Source organism: Chenopodium album, chromosome 9 (genome assembly GCF_948465745.1).
Source record: "Chenopodium album chromosome 9, dcCheAlbu1.1, whole genome shotgun sequence".
Classification (NCBI taxonomy): Eukaryota; Viridiplantae; Streptophyta; class Magnoliopsida; order Caryophyllales; family Amaranthaceae; genus Chenopodium; species Chenopodium album.
Genome location: NC_137842.1, coordinates 71350342 through 71367000, shown reverse-complemented (window position 1 = coordinate 71367000; position 16659 = coordinate 71350342). Strand labels below are relative to the sequence as shown.

Below are 16659 nucleotides of genomic sequence, written 5' to 3'. Positions count from 1 at the left end.
GTTCTTGTACTCCCTCCTTATTTTAAATAAGGGTTACACTTATCAAATCCGGCCGTGTTTTAATAAGTGTTATACTTTTTTTTTTTTTTTTTTTTTTTTTTTTTTTTTTTTTTGGTAAAAAACTAGATTAAAATATTATATACAATTCCCAACCAAATCCACTATTACTTTTTTTTTTTTATTACGTAGTATATATTTCCTCTTACTACATATATTTATTATTTTTCAATAAACTATTAACCTCACTATATTCTTTTACAATTTTTTAATACTCCAACTACCCCATTTACCTCTTATTTTACTTAAGTCAATTAAATCGTTTAAAACTATATGCCGGTCAAAATGTAACACTAAAAAAAACACGGAGGGAGTAATTAACATCGAAGTGGATGTGCCGGAGTGGTTATCGGGCATGACTAGAAATTATGTGGGCTTTGCCCGCGCAGGTTCTAATCCTTTAGTCTCAACTAATTTATAAATACCCAACTAACAACTTCATTTCTTCAGTTTCACATTTCACCTTTTATCTTTTTTCTTTCTTCAGTTCTTAGTTCATTGAGGTAGTTCTTGATTGTTCCTGTCAGGCTATCAAATATGGGGTTCAGTCGTATCACACATCAAATAAAAAATCGCATAAAAGATTACTTCAACAATAAAACCATTTTTGATCTACACGAATTCATACGTTTTCTCCAAAAACATTCCGAAGTTGCTCGAGAAAAAGAAATGCTGAAGAGAACTATCGACGATACGTTGAAAGAAGAGATAAAAAATTTCCAGCGTCTGATGTTGCAAGAAAGGAACGCTTACTTAAAATTTGAGGAAAAGTGGAGTACGACATCGTTCAACAACAGAGAAACTAAGGTCTTGGAAATTCAAGAATGTGAAGGCTATAAAAGGTCTGAATCATCGAGGTATTAACCCAGAAGTGGAGTAAATTTGATTGGTATTTTATAGGGTCTAGTTAGAGAGTCAGATAGTCGATCTAATTATGTTAGTCAATTAGTTGTGTTGGTCAGTTGTTTCATCAAGAACCAAATTTAGTGCATTCAGAACTTGATTATGGTATGATAGTTTGATTTCTTGTATGATTGTTTATGGCGATATTATACCAAATTTCATAACTCGAAATCTTGGTTATGGCGATAATAATAAAGGCTCAAATTAGTCGTATATGCATGCAAAATTTAACCACATTTTTAGGTATAATCAATTAGTTGTGTTGGTCAGTTGTTTCATCAAGAACCAAATTTAGTGCATTCAGAACTTGATTATGGTATGATAGTTTGATTTCTTGTATGATTGTTTATGGCGATATTATACCAAATTTCTTAACTCGAAATCTTGGTTATGGCGATAATAATAAAGGCTCAAATTAGTCGTATATGCATGCAAAATTTAACCACATTTTTAGGTATAATCAATTAGTTGTGTTGGTCAGTTGTTTCATCAAGAACCAAATTTAGTGCATTCAGAACTTGATTATGGTATGATAGTTTGATTTCTTGTATGATTGTTTATGGCGATATTATACCAAATTTCTTAACTCGAAATCTTGGTTATGGCGATAATAATAAAGGCTCAAATTAGTCGTATATGCATGCAAAATTTAACCACATTTTTAGGTATAATCAATTAGTTGTGTTGGTCAGTTGTTTCATCAAGAACCAAATTTAGTGCATTCAGAACTTGATTATGGTATGATAGTTTGATTTCTTGTATGATTGTTTATGGCGATATTATACCAAATTTCTTAACTCGAAATCTTGGTTATGGCGATAATAAATAAAGGCTCAAATTAGTCGTATATGCATGCAAAATTTAACCACATTTTTAGGTATAATCAATTAGTTGTGTTGGTCAGTTGTTTCATCAAGAACCAAATTTAGTGCATTCAGAACTTGATTATGGTATGATAGTTTGATTTCTTGTATTATTGTTTATGGCGATATTATACCAAATTTCTTAACTCGAAATCTTGGTTATGGCGATAATAATAAAGGCTCAAATTAGTCGTATATGCATGCAAAATTTAACCACATTTTTAGGTATAATCAATTAGTTGTGTTGGTCAGTTGTTTCATCAAGAACCAAATTTAGTGCATTCAGAACTTGATTATGGTATGATAGTTTGATTTCTTGTATGATTGTTTATGGCGATATTATACCAAATTTCTTAACTCGAAATCTTGGTTATGGCGATAATAAATAAAGGCTCAAATTAGTCGTATATGCATGCAAAATTTAACCACATTTTTAGGTATAATCAATTAGTTGTGTTGGTCAGTTGTTTCATCAAGAACCAAATTTAGTGCATTCAGAACTTGATTATGGTATGATAGTTTGATTTCTTGTATGATTGTTTATGGCGATATTATACCAAATTTCTTAACTCGAAATCTTGGTTATGGCGATAATAATAAAGGCTCAAATTAGTCGTATATGCATGCAAAATTTAACCACATTTTTAGGTATAATCAATTAGTTGTGTTGGTCAGTTGTTTCATCAAGAACCAAATTTAGTGCATTCAGAACTTGATTATGGTATGATAGTTTGATTTCTTGTATGATTGTTTATGGCGATATTATACCAAATTTCTTAACTCGAAATCTTGGTTATGGCGATAATAATAAAGGCTCAAATTAGTCGTATATGCATGCAAAATTTAACCACATTTTTAGGTATAATCAATTAGTTGTGTTGGTCAGTTGTTTCATCAAGAACCAAATTTAGTGCATTCAGAACTTGATTATGGTATGATAGTTTGATTTCTTGTATGATTGTTTATGGCGATATTATACCAAATTTCTTAACTCGAAATCTTGGTTATGGCGATAATAATAAAGGCTCAAATTAGTAGTATATGCATGCAAAATTTAACCACATTTTTAGGTATAATCAATTAGTTGTGTTGGTCAGTTGTTTCATCAAGAACCAAATTTAGTGCATTCAGAACTTGATTATGGTATGATAGTTTGATTTCTTGTATGATTGTTTATGGCGATATTATACCAAATTTCTTAACTCGAAATCTTGGTTATGGCGATAATAATAAAGGCTCAAATTAGTCGTATATGCATGCAAAATTTAACCACATTTTTAGGTATAATCAATTAGTTGTGTTGGTCAGTTGTTTCATCAAGAACCAAATTTAGTGCATTCAGAACTTGATTATGGTATGATAGTTTGATTTCTTGTATGATTGTTTATGGCGATATTATACCAAATTTCTTAACTCGAAATCTTGGTTATGGCGATAATAATAAAGGCTCAAATTAGTCGTATATGCATGCAAAATTTAACCACATTTTTAGGTATAATCAATTAGTTGTGTTGGTCAGTTGTTTCATCAAGAACCAAATTTAGTGCATTCAGAACTTGATTATGGTATGATAGTTTGATTTCTTGTATGATTGTTTATGGCGATATTATACCAAATTTCTTAACTCGAAATCTTGGTTATGGCGATAATAATAAAGGCTCAAATTAGTCGTATATGCATGCAAAATTTAACCACATTTTTAGGTATAATCAATTAGTTGTGTTGGTCAGTTGTTTCATCAAGAACCAAATTTAGTGCATTCAGAACTTGATTATGGTATGATAGTTTGATTTCTTGTATGATTGTTTATGGCGATATTATACCAAATTTCTTAACTCGAAATCTTGGTTATGGCGATAATAAATAAAGGCTCAAATTAGTCGTATATGCATGCAAAATTTAACCACATTTTTAGGTATAATCAATTAGTTGTGTTGGTCAGTTGTTTCATCAAGAACCAAATTTAGTGCATTCAGAACTTGATTATGGTATGATAGTTTGATTTCTTGTATTATTGTTTATGGCGATATTATACCAAATTTCTTAACTCGAAATCTTGGTTATGGCGATAATAATAAAGGCTCAAATTAGTCGTATATGCATGCAAAATTTAACCACATTTTTAGGTATAATCAATTAGTTGTGTTGGTCAGTTGTTTCATCAAGAACCAAATTTAGTGCATTCAGAACTTGATTATGGTATGATAGTTTGATTTCTTGTATGATTGTTTATGGCGATATTATACCAAATTTCTTAACTCGAAATCTTGGTTATGGCGATAATAAATAAAGGCTCAAATTAGTCGTATATGCATGCAAAATTTAACCACATTTTTAGGTATAATCAATTAGTTGTGTTGGTCAGTTGTTTCATCAAGAACCAAATTTAGTGCATTCAGAACTTGATTATGGTATGATAGTTTGATTTCTTGTATGATTGTTTATGGCGATATTATACCAAATTTCTTAACTCGAAATCTTGGTTATGGCGATAATAATAAAGGCTCAAATTAGTCGTATATGCATGCAAAATTTAACCACATTTTTAGGTATAATCAATTAGTTGTGTTGGTCAGTTGTTTCATCAAGAACCAAATTTAGTGCATTCAGAACTTGATTATGGTATGATAGTTTGATTTCTTGTATGATTGTTTATGGCGATATTATACCAAATTTCTTAACTCGAAATCTTGGTTATGGCGATAATAATAAAGGCTCAAATTAGTCGTATATGCATGCAAAATTTAACCACATTTTTAGGTATAATCAATTAGTTGTGTTGGTCAGTTGTTTCATCAAGAACCAAATTTAGTGCATTCAGAACTTGATTATGGTATGATAGTTTGATTTCTTGTATGATTGTTTATGGCGATATTATACCAAATTTCTTAACTCGAAATCTTGGTTATGGCGATAATAATAAAGGCTCAAATTAGTCGTATATGCATGCAAAATTTAACCACAATTTTAGGTATAATCAATTAGTTGTGTTGGTCAGTTGTTTCATCAAGATTCAAATTTAGTGCATTCAGAACTTGATTATGGTATGATAGTTTGATTTCTTGTATGATTGTTTATGGCGATATTATACCAAATTTCTTAACTCGAAATCTTGGTTATGGCGATAATAAATAAAGGCTCAAATTAGTCGTATATGCATGCAAAATTTAACCACATTTTTAGGTATAATCAATTAGTTGTGTTGGTCAGTTGTTTCATCAAGAACCAAATTTAGTGCATTCAGAACTTGATTATGGTATGATAGTTTGATTTCTTGTATGATTGTTTATGGCGATATTATACCAAATTTCTTAACTCGAAATCTTGGTTATGGCGATAATAATAAAGGCTCAAATTAGTCGTATATGCATGCAAAATTTAACCACATTTTTAGGTATAATCAATTAGTTGTGTTGGTCAGTTGTTTCATCAAGAACCAAATTTAGTGCATTCAGAACTTGATTATGGTATGATAGTTTGATTTCTTGTATGATTGTTTATGGCGATATTGTACCAAATTTCTTAACTCGAAATCTTGGTTATGGCGATAATAAATAAAGGCTCAAATTAGTCGTATATGCATGCAAAATTTAACCACATTTTTAGGTATAATCAATTAGTTGTGTTGGTCAGTTGTTTCATCAAGAACCAAATTTAGTGCATTCAGAACTTGATTATGGTATGATAGTTTGATTTCTTGTATGATTGTTTATGGCGATATTATACCAAATTTCTTAACTCGAAATCTTGGTTATGGCGATAATAATAAAGGCTCAAATTAGTCGTATATGCATGCAAAATTTAACCACATTTTTAGGTATAATCAATTAGTTGTGTTGGTCAGTTGTTTCATCAATAACCAAATTTAGTGCATTCAGAACTTGATTATGGTATGATAGTTTGATTTCTTGTATGATTGTTTATGGCGATATTATACAAAATTTCTTAACTCGAAATCTTGGTTATGGCGATAATAATAAAGGCTCAAATTAGTCGTATATGCATGCAAAATTTAACCACATTTTTAGGTATAATATAGACTTAGATTATATTTTTTTTATAAAATGTAATTATAATATCAGTATATAACACTGTATGGCTTTGCATGTCTCATAATTATGCGTAATTTGTTAACTTTTGTACAATAAATATTGATTTATTAGGGCTTGTATTAAGATTTCAACGAACTATAATGGTACGGTGCAAACATCATTTACCGTAGCTATCAATTTGGGTCCAATAATAGCTTACTATATAATATATATTATCAAAAAAATAAAAATAAAAAAGGTTGTAAATTTCCTAATGCTTTACCGTTTAAATAAATACTGTAATTGATTATAAACATATCTACGAGTAACTTTGTATTTTATCTTCCTATTTGCTGCAATAATAGAAACCAATCTAACTTTGTACATACGTTGATACGTAACAAATTAATAAAAGTTTGATTCTATGGCCTATGGGGTGAGCATATACTAATTAAGTTCTTGAATGTATTACATTGTTTGTCTAATATTTGGACTCATGGATGATTATGTTTGCCGGTTAAACTTAATGAAGACGCGCAGTTTAATTATTATGAGTTTGATCAAGTTATATATAGGTCAAACCACAATGACATGCGTTAGATTCTATTTCCAATTAACTTGATAGCGGTATATCTAATCTACTAGTATTAAGTTTTTTTTTTTTCTTCATATGAAGGACATATTACGGTTAGAATAGTTTTATTATTGTTAAGTTAATTGTTAAACATGAATTGAACATTAGTAGCCAATACAATACCAAAAAAATATTACTCGTAATATTAAGATAATGACATATGTATAATAGGTTATAAGTTCATTGTCGGAGTCTTTTATAACGCTCTAAACTCGTTCAGACATCGGACCCAAAAAAAACTTACTACATTAGGATGATATGATGCCTGATGTAAAATCTAACCACCTAAAAATAGAGGAGACTGGACAAATCCCTACCGCAACGTTTAAATGTTGAAAGTAAAGCAAACTTTAAATAAGATAGAACCAATTTTATAGTGAGAGAAGAATTGTAAGAGAGAGAAAATTATGGAGAACGACCTGCAACAATCATCAATTTATGCAGTAATTCAACCCAATAGGCCCACATTCTTTATACATATCCATTTTTTAAAAATAAAAAGGATGATTTTAATTTTTAAATTAAACGCTAAAAATGGCAAACTTTGTAAAAAAATTATTTAAACTCTCGAGTATTGGACTATTGGTGGGAAAATAAATTAAGGAAAAATTGACGATACAATCTCAACTATGGCCGAACTTCTTTTAAATGTTTCAGCTTTCGATTAAGTCAGGATGGTTTCTCAAATCAGCCCCTAAATGAGTTTTTAATTGACTGGTTAATAATTAATAGTGTCACGTGTCGTGTTTTCTTTAGGATAAGCTAAAAATAAATAAATAATCTTCCACTACTCTAAACACCTATCCCTTCCCTTTAAGGACCTATTCTCTTCACGACTTCACCTAGTCATAATAAGCCACAAACTGGTTACCATCATGAGTTGATCGATAATTGAGATCTTTGTAAGAATAATGTCAATAACTAAGATTAAAAGCGTCAATTTTTCCAAAAATTAATTCAACAACAAAAATATGAAAAGTACTAACTAAATCACAAATATAAAGTCACATTACAAAATCTTTAAAAACTATAACTTCGCTAATGATGCATTTGATGAGAACATGATATTGACACTAGATTTTCGAGTAGATAAATGAAAAAGCATAGATAAATATCGAAAATAAAAATGCAAGTATTAAAAACAGCTTATATTTTTTTTGAAAAAAAAAAAAAAACAGCTTATATCATTAGGCACACAACACACGTTGACATAACATTACTTTTATGAATATAATTGGATCGCCAAAATCTATGCGTAAAACATTTTATTAGTTAGGTCAAAATTGCATTTGACCTTGAGGCTTGAATTAATGATAGGAGACATTTTTGTAATACCAATTTCGGTTTATTACTGTCTTTGTGCCTATTAATCAGCACGGATTACTATTTAAAATACTTTCAAGATCTCAGATCGATTAATAGAGAAAACATCAAACAGTCGAATAGAAAATGACAAGAAAATATATTAAGTCACGAATTATTGAATTATGGACATGCCATTAACTAGCTGTAAAGAATTATCCAGCCAACTAACAGGAATAGCTGGTTTGGTAAAATTTTGTAATTCGCGGGGTAAGAAGCATTCTGGCAAAAGTCGTCATATATCCCCAAATAGCCCTCTGATCAAGATCAACTAAGGGTACTAACTCTGATCTACTACACTATCAAACACATCCGCAAAAGAGCAAACAATTTCATGAGTTCTTTGCCCATAACACACGACGTTGAAAACACTAATAGTTCTCCAAAGGCTGAAGCTGTTTCTCATCAGCAAATAAGAAGTCCCTGATTAACCAGAGGTATCTGAAAACTGCATCCTGGTTATGAATTGAAAGGGACAATACATAGACAAAAATCAAATCAAACATTCCACAGATAATAATTAAAATTGTGTATGTACATAAGTTTCAAGGATGGTTGCGTGAAGGGGGCAGAAGAGTGAAGATTCTAATGTTGAGCTGAGATACGAGCCTATATCCAGAAGTCATAACTCTTATCACATTGCGTACTTTCTTTTGTTTATTCACATGCCCGAAATGTAATCTCAGAATTCGAGCTTGCGTTTTTCCATCTTTAGTGAGACACTAATCTGGGCATACTGATCTTAGGAATTCCACAAAAGACTGTACTGGATAAACTGTGTTCCAAAAGGTAATCCTCCAAAACATCACTGACCCATATTTCCCAAAAGTCGCTCCACAGCAGCATTAACATTACCACGAGTAGCTTGCAAAGCCCTTATGTTCTCTTGTGCATCGAAAAAACCCATCTCTTGAAGCTGTGTCAACTGAGTTGCATAAAGCTCTTCAGGTGGTACTGCCAAATTAACAGAGACAAAACAGTAAGAAGCTAATAATACTGATGAGAAAAGCTTTCTCAACATTTGATTTAAGAGGAGAAAGAACCCAAACCATTTGAATTCTCTGGGGTGGTTAAACCGCCAGCACCAAGACCACCAAACATGCTCATCAGCATCTCCAGACCCATATCTCTATTTGCATTTCCTGATATTTGCAATTTGCATGAAGATTTTTAGATTAAACTAAAAAAAAAAAAAAAAAAAAAAAAAAAAAAAAAAAAAAAAAAAAAACAAGAAAGACGAGATCACAATGAACAAGAGCCACAATTTACCTGCAGCGCCAGCATTTGGTGATTGATCTCTGTATGAAAAACAAGACAAAGAAAAATGTAGTTACAAATTGGAATATCTAAATACATAAACTTTATACATAGCACAGTGGACACCCAATTCCCCTCCCTAATCCCCCAAGAGCACCATCCAATTACAGAGACAGGACCTAATTTCTCTCCTGCTATCTGTGGGATTACCCACTATAAAAAGCACAGGAACAACACAGAACAATTACAACATTAGGAACCTGATAAATCAATTTCACAATAATTGGTAAACAAATGAATCCAGATCAATAAGCAGCAATTCTTAGTGCAGATCTCGCTAGTATCAGAATTCAGAAAGCAAAAGAGCATAGTATAGTATCTATCTTATGTAAACTTGCTGACAAACGAATTGCACGAAAAATATTCAAAGGGAAGATGATAAGGAGGGGTGAAATTGAGGGATTTTAAAATTTTAGGACCAAGAAACAAAATTGGACAACATTTGTGGAATCCGGAGTCAAAGACCTACAGAGTACAAACCACAATAATATATATACAAAGATCAACGATAATTCACAATCCCGAGAAAACTTTATCTATTAGCTATACAGGAATTGTCATAGGTGGACAGCAAAAGCTAAAATGAGGAAAGAAAAGATTAAGATCCCTAGTAAGTAGAAAATAGGACACTTCAGTTTCAGCATCCCCAAAAGGAGGCATAACCAAACTTACTGGTTTGTTTGAGGACGGTTCATTCCTGATAGAAGTGACTGCTGCATAGCTAGCATTTGCTGCATAAAAAGAAAGACTCAGTCCACAGATATCAAACCACAGAGCTTAATAAAGACGCAACATCCAATAAGCAAATGACAGAACTAAATTTTACACAAGATTCACAGATCTAATCCGGATAATCTCACAATAAAGGGGAGGGGTTCTTGTATAGACAGTCCTTTATCTTTGTTATTTTTATTGTAAAGTTGACTGAATTCAGTTCATACAATTGCATACTACATAAAAAAACCAAAGGAGTTTATAATCCCCTCCGTCTCCCCCACCAATCACCATGTATATAGGCCAACATCTCTCCATCCCCTACCTCGACCCAAGCACAGACACCCATCACATTCAGCAGTGCCCTAATTATCCTCCACTAGCAACATCATCCTATTACAGCCAGCAATGCCTACACCACCCAAAGCATTGGGACTTTCTGGCATCACTACTTTCTCACCTCACCAACCAACTTTGTAGTACCAACTATCGCATAATGAATTGCCTGGAGGATCCAGATCAGAAACTCCAGTCAATCTGACCATTACAAATTGGCCATCAACTCTACTGCTTGTGTTGTTTCCATAGAATACAACAAAGCCTAAGACCCGAAATGATTTGGGGTCGGCTAACATGAACCGTCTTAAAGAACTGTCAGCAAAGAAATGGGGCATACCAAACAAACTCATTAAATAAAAGCGGACAATATGTGTAAAGTGAGAACCAAAAGAGGGTGTACTAACAACTTTCAAGAGAGTTTATAAAAAAGTGGTATGGGGATACTAAACAGAGGATAAACATGCAAGTAAAAACACATACAGGTTAGATAAGAGTTTGCAAAACACAATGAGTCAAGATTAAATAAATAATTTAACATATAAAAAGGTTAATTAATTTATATATTTTGACAAAAATCCTTTAAAACCTATGTTGCTCGGACTCTTTCATTTACCTCACGTGTCCGTGTCGACACGACTCGTGTCGGACACCGACACCGACACCGACACTTGGATACTTCATTTTTAACTAAAAACACAACTTTTTTCAAGAAAATGGGCAAGTCCGATGCTTGGACACCCGTGTCTAATTTGACACTTCATCCGAGTCCAAGTAACATAGTTTAAAACCACTATCTGAAATTCTACGTCTTCACTAGAGCTATAAAGAGCATAAATTATAAAACAAGGAGTAAATCATTACCTGCATCATCTCAGGATTTGCCATCTGACGAAGAACATCAGAATTTTGCATCATTTCTCGCAGCTGAGGGTTTGAATCAGTCATAGCACGCAGCTGTGGACTCATATTAAGAATCTACAATCAACAGATGACAGTCAGAAATCTGATTAAAAGTTCATATTAAGAATCTACAGTACATAGATGATAGTTCAAATAATTACCTGATTCATATACTGTGGGTTGGATAGCATGCTTTGCATCATCTGTGAGATTGCTGGATTTTGCATCATCTGATTCATCATTGATGCATCTGGAAGTCCACCTCCACCAAGCATACGATCCAAATCTGGAAGGCTACCTAATCCACCAACAGGAGGTGACCTTGTATCTCCAGAAGGGTTTGTTGTAGGAGTACTGTTTGTCTGGGCGCCTCCTAGAAAATACAAAAAGGGCATATAGTCAGAATGATAATGCAAATCATAGTGAAGGCATAAATAACACTGTAACAGAAACCTGAACAATAAAAACTTTAGAATAAATACCCTCTTATCCTGAAAAATTAACATAAAGAGTAGACTTTCTGCAAAGGTGTATGATGTCCCCTTTCCCAACTTACAAAGATTGATATGCAAATGGTTCAACTAATAGAAAAAGTCTATTAGAAAAATCATGTCATTCACTAATATACAAAGGATCAGGACAATGCAAAATTCAGTTTGGACAAGGAGAAATCTTTCGATGCATCCATAAATAACCAATAAATACAAGGAAACAAGTCAGAGGAAAAGAACACTTGGATAAACTCACCTGCAGCACTATTCCAGGGGTTTGGAAGTGGATTAGTATTCGGAGCTCCAGTTTCAGATCCAGTTGTTGATGGGTTATTAGAACCATCTCTCTGTTGTCCACCACCAGCAGCCTGATTTCCCAAAAGAGCAGCAAATGGGTTAGCACTCGGATTAGTTCCTGCATCCCCAGCCATAGTGGTGGCATTCAGAAATGGTTCTTGGACATTCTCATACATGCGTCTGAGCATGTTAAAACCTTCAGGAGAGGATTCAATGTTGCTCATAGCTCGGTCAGTGTTCCGCATCATCTCACGCATGAGCTCAGGATTCCTTGCAGTTTCTAAGGTCTGCCTGAGAATACTAGGGTCATTCAATATATGAGCCAGCTCTGGATTCCGATCAATGATGTCGCGCATCTGAGGATTGCTCATAATCAGGTTTCGCATAAGATCTGGATTATTCATCAGACCCTGAATGGCAGGCATGTTCATTATTTCTCTCATCATATTTGGGTTCTGGGTAAGTTGTTGCTGCATTTGTTCAAAATCTGGAAGTCCAGCTCCTAGTAAACCAGGAGGAGGCGCACCAGTTCCACCCAGACCAAGTCCAGAAAATAAGGATGCCCCAAGACCAGCACTTCCTAAACCTCCACTTTCTGTTGGACCAGCAGCAGGAGCAGAAACCGGGGTAGTGTCAGAAGCAGCAGAATTCGTAGTTCCGGAAGGAGCAGTCGATGCAGATGCAGCAAAACCACGAACCATATGGATGGTATGATCTGCTTGCAAACCTTCAAGGAAAACGTAAAAGAGGAGATCATTTTCAAGTACATAAACAAATACAAGGCTTTAGAAATAGCTCTTGATAACTTATAAGGTATATCACGGATTTTTAAGTAAAACAGGGAAAAAGGCAATTATAAATCTAACAAAATTGCAGCAAAAACATTATACAGTACAAATAGAAAAAAATTACCACAAAATCTAATGGTGTAACTTAGTACAAGAGGGAAAAAGAAGTTAAGTATTGAAATTGGACCACAAATCCCACAATGCTTAGTTTGAAAATGTAAAATTTTGAAGACCAAAACAAGATAAGGACTTGGGTGGATAGCAACATCTGAAATCAGTCAAGAAAACCTTACAAAAATGAAACAAAAAGGTTCAAAAATAGAAACAATAGTGTACAAAACACGAGGTGAAGAAAAAAAAAGATAGAAAGGACCTCCCCGCCCAAGTACAGCTGAAGAAGTATGCATAGCCTTGACCTACCACTTTAAAACCCCTAACAAGTTCTCTTCAACCATCACAGGTTTAATACAGAAAAATACTTCTAGAAAAAGTGATGCTAAAATAGTAGTCTTCAGAATTTCAAAATGGGGAAAAAAAAATTGAAGCATGCACCGTGCAACGATCAAACACAAAAATAAGAGAAGAAGATCTAATAATAAACATCTTCAAAACTACTGAAGACAAAAATCTAGCTTGTGAGATAGAGTTCTCGACTCCTAATGACCATAACCATACAAATCTGTGGCTTTCTATGCTACTCATAATTTCATAAATGGTAAATCTCCACAGCAAAAATATAAAGAAGCAAAAGCAAGTCAACATTATCGCAACCATTTCGTTTGTGGTGTTCACATAACCTGATAACCATCATCACTGTGAGTCTGTGAGGCTGCATTCTAGAAAAAAGTATAAATTCCATCTCCTTAGAAAGATCGGAATAACACATTAACTTGTCTCCACTAACATCAAGAAAAAAGAGCCATTCATCAGCTCCAACCCTCCACAACAAAACCCTTCCTCTATCCTATTAATAAGTTGACAACTTGACGTGAATCACAAAATTGGAAACCACATTTAAAAAAAAAAAAAGGTATCACTGGAACATTCAGGCTCCAATGATTCAAAATTCTGAACAAATCATATCTAGTAGCTACAACCATGTCTCAGTCAAATTCTACAAAGGAACTGACATAGATGAAAGGAAAAGCTGCAAACTTTTTGAAAATAAAATCAACAAGTGATGAGATTAATGAGCCATCTGTAAAGATAGTTTTCCTTAAGAAAGATTGATTGATTGAGGCTTATGGGATAGCCGACCCCACTTATGGAATTAAGGCTTTGATTGATTGATTGAAAAATACAGTGTAAAATATTTTCTTAAGATTGTAATTACACTACTTCACAACGGAGAAACTCAAGATAAATCCATTTTGAGCCAACCTAAAGATTTTGTTAAGAATTCGATAGAGTCCAGATTCGGTCAAAATCTTTAGAAAAATTAAAGCAATGCATAGAAATTATGTATCATGAAGTGATGTGCAGACACTGAAATTCAACACATTAACTATCCCCGTTGATAATTGACAATGCTAGCATCTTGATTTTAGTTGAGCACATTAACAGTAAAATGCTATCTCCAAGCTATGAAATAGAACACACAGGACAACTAGTAGTCCTATTTCTTCAGACTACAAAAAGCTTTCTCAAATACATATTCAATTGGCTTAGCTGCCAGCTCGTGAATCGCAAGTATATATCAAAGAACACTTGGAATTTTCTTGTTCACAAATTCGAACATCAAAAGCGTTAAGCCACAAAATGTTCGCTAAAACAATTATGAACGTTGCATGAATCATTGCCAAAAAAATACACAACCTTTGATACAAGGCACATCGTAGAGTCTAAATCACAAAACCTAGGCACATTAATAAGAACAATCCATACGATACCAAAATCAACAAGTTAACCGAAGGTTACAATGGATGCGAGGAAATGCAATGCCACACCAATAGTGACATATATACACATATGAGTTAATAAATTCGCATATTGCAGCCACAAATCAACTACGATATCAACACATCCTCCCAAAACTTCTTATTATAAACAGCAATCAGATCCAATTCATCCAAACAAATATATCCAAAAAAACTCAAATTCCGCACGAAAATCAATTCCAATCCCAAATCAAATAATTTCTCAATCGAAACCAGCTCCAGCTAACATTCAAACAGATCTCTCATCACAAAATTTCACAAATTACCAAATAAATCAACATCGACCCAAAAACCAACAAATTCAACAAAAATCACAAAAAAAAAGATAAAAATCGGCGAAAAAATCAACATACCATAGCTTTCTAGGGTTTGGTCATCTTTCAGAATCCGACCTTTGTAGATCAACCTCTGCTGCTCGGCAGGAACATCACAGTTTTGCGCAACAAGCAATTTGAAAGCGCCGACGTTGGAATCAAGCGTAGTTTTGACGGAAAATTTGGAGCCGTTGGAACATCGAATATTGACGGAAACTTCGCCGACGGTAACAGGAACGGCATCGCTGGAATCTCCTTCAGCTCCCATGGTTGTAGAAAAGGGGGAAAATTGATCGATCGATCGAAGAGAAGAAGAAAACCCTAACCCTAAAATACGAAGAAATAGGGGAATTTTGCGAAGACGAAGTTTTTATGTGAAGAAGGAGAAAGAATTGGTGTTGGTAATAATAGTAACGATGATTTTATTTTTATTTTATTGGTGTTTTAATTGATTTATTTAATAATAGTGTGTGAAAAAATAAATGAATCTTTAATTTAATAATTAATTAATTAAAATTAGAATAGTAGGAGAAGTAGTTTTCTATGGAAGTGTAGAATGAAAGAGAAAAAAGATGAGAGAGAAAGAGAGAATAAATATGGAGAGAGAAAAGGGAAAAAGAGGATATGTTTTGGGATTAATTTTGGGTTTCGAATGTTTTGAGATGAGCTAGAATTGTGTTTCACCACCAATGAAAGCTTGCCACGTGTATATTTTGACATGCAAATCACTTTTTCTTATTTTCTTAAAAGATTTAGTCTCTTGCTTTCAAAAAAAAAAAAAAAATATAGTCTCTTAAATAAAATGATAATAATTGAGAAATTTGTCAATAATTTTGAAAAAATTAGGAAATTCACTTATTTTGTAATAACACTTTGTGTTTGATTTTAATTAACTTTCGGATAAATAAATACGAGTAGATGATGTCTCTATAAAGTATAGACTCTATTTATTACGGAGTATTAACCTTCGATGACTTATGTTACCACCTCAATTTCTCCGTACCTTGCCCCAACCCCCAACTAACTGCCCTTTATTGATATTGATGGCCAAATAATATACATGTACAATATGGAGTTAATTCATGATTATCATCAAATTTCGTATATTTGATCTTTCAAGTTTTGGTTAGAGTTAACGAAAAATTTAAAAAAAAAAAAACTTTGGTTTAACCATATTGCATTTGACGAGAATTAAAAATATGTATTTCGGAGTACTTTATTTTTATAGGATTGTGCGAAAAAAAAAAAAAAAAGTTAACTCAAAGAAAATTCAAGTAGTGAATTATGCCTAAATATCATAAATCCAAATTTAAGTGATTACTTCATATAATGGTATGATTGGTACCAAGTGAGACATGACATAGGGCCTGTGCTGATTAACTGAACTGAACTGAATATTTTATGAGAGAAGAAAATTAATAACTGAACTTATTGGAGCTAAACTGAACTGAAATGAAAATAAGCTAAAGAGAACAGGCTCACAGTCCTTCTTTTAGTTCTTTATATTCATGTGTTTAAGTCATTTGGTTTTGGTGAATGTTTTACCGTGAGTTAGTAGTACACTAGAAAGTTAAGTGAACAAAAGAAACGCGAGCAAGAAGTTAATTGTTTGGGCCAAGTCCATTGTCCTAAGACCATTGACCTGGAATTACAAAAATACCCCTCCATGATCCAGCAGCCCATCATTAGTCATTGCAAAGTATAGATTTACC

General features: G+C 33.0%; 1 protein-coding gene across 1 annotated transcript; it reads right to left on the bottom strand.

The window, feature by feature from the left end:
• Window positions 1-8335: 8335 nt before the first annotated feature.
• Window positions 8336-15500, bottom strand: LOC145559152 (ubiquitin domain-containing protein DSK2b-like). The gene is made up of 8 exons (XM_081620579.1): window positions 14987-15500; window positions 11868-12635; window positions 11282-11493; window positions 11082-11195; window positions 9840-9898; window positions 9120-9148; window positions 8900-8992; window positions 8336-8804 (listed from the first exon to the last, which is right to left on the bottom strand). Exons 1-8 carry the CDS (start codon window positions 15213-15215, stop codon window positions 8656-8658), a joined length of 1653 nt encoding a protein of 550 aa, XP_081476705.1. The 5' UTR covers window positions 15216-15500; the 3' UTR covers window positions 8336-8655.
• Window positions 15501-16659: the final 1159 nt, after the last annotated feature.

Excerpts from the sequence above, each read along its gene's own strand:
- LOC145559152 (XM_081620579.1), bottom strand. The coding sequence starts at position 15,215 with ATGGGAGCTGAAGGAGATTCCAGCGATGCCGTTCCTGTTACCGTCGGC. Across the intron at positions 11,494-11,867 it reads CCCCTGGAATAGTGCTGCAG|GAGGCGCCCAGACAAACAGT; the intron begins GTGAGTTTATCC and ends TGTATTTTCTAG. Across the intron at positions 8,805-8,899 it reads CACCCCAGAGAATTCAAATG|TACCACCTGAAGAGCTTTAT; the intron begins GTTTGGGTTCTT and ends TTAATTTGGCAG.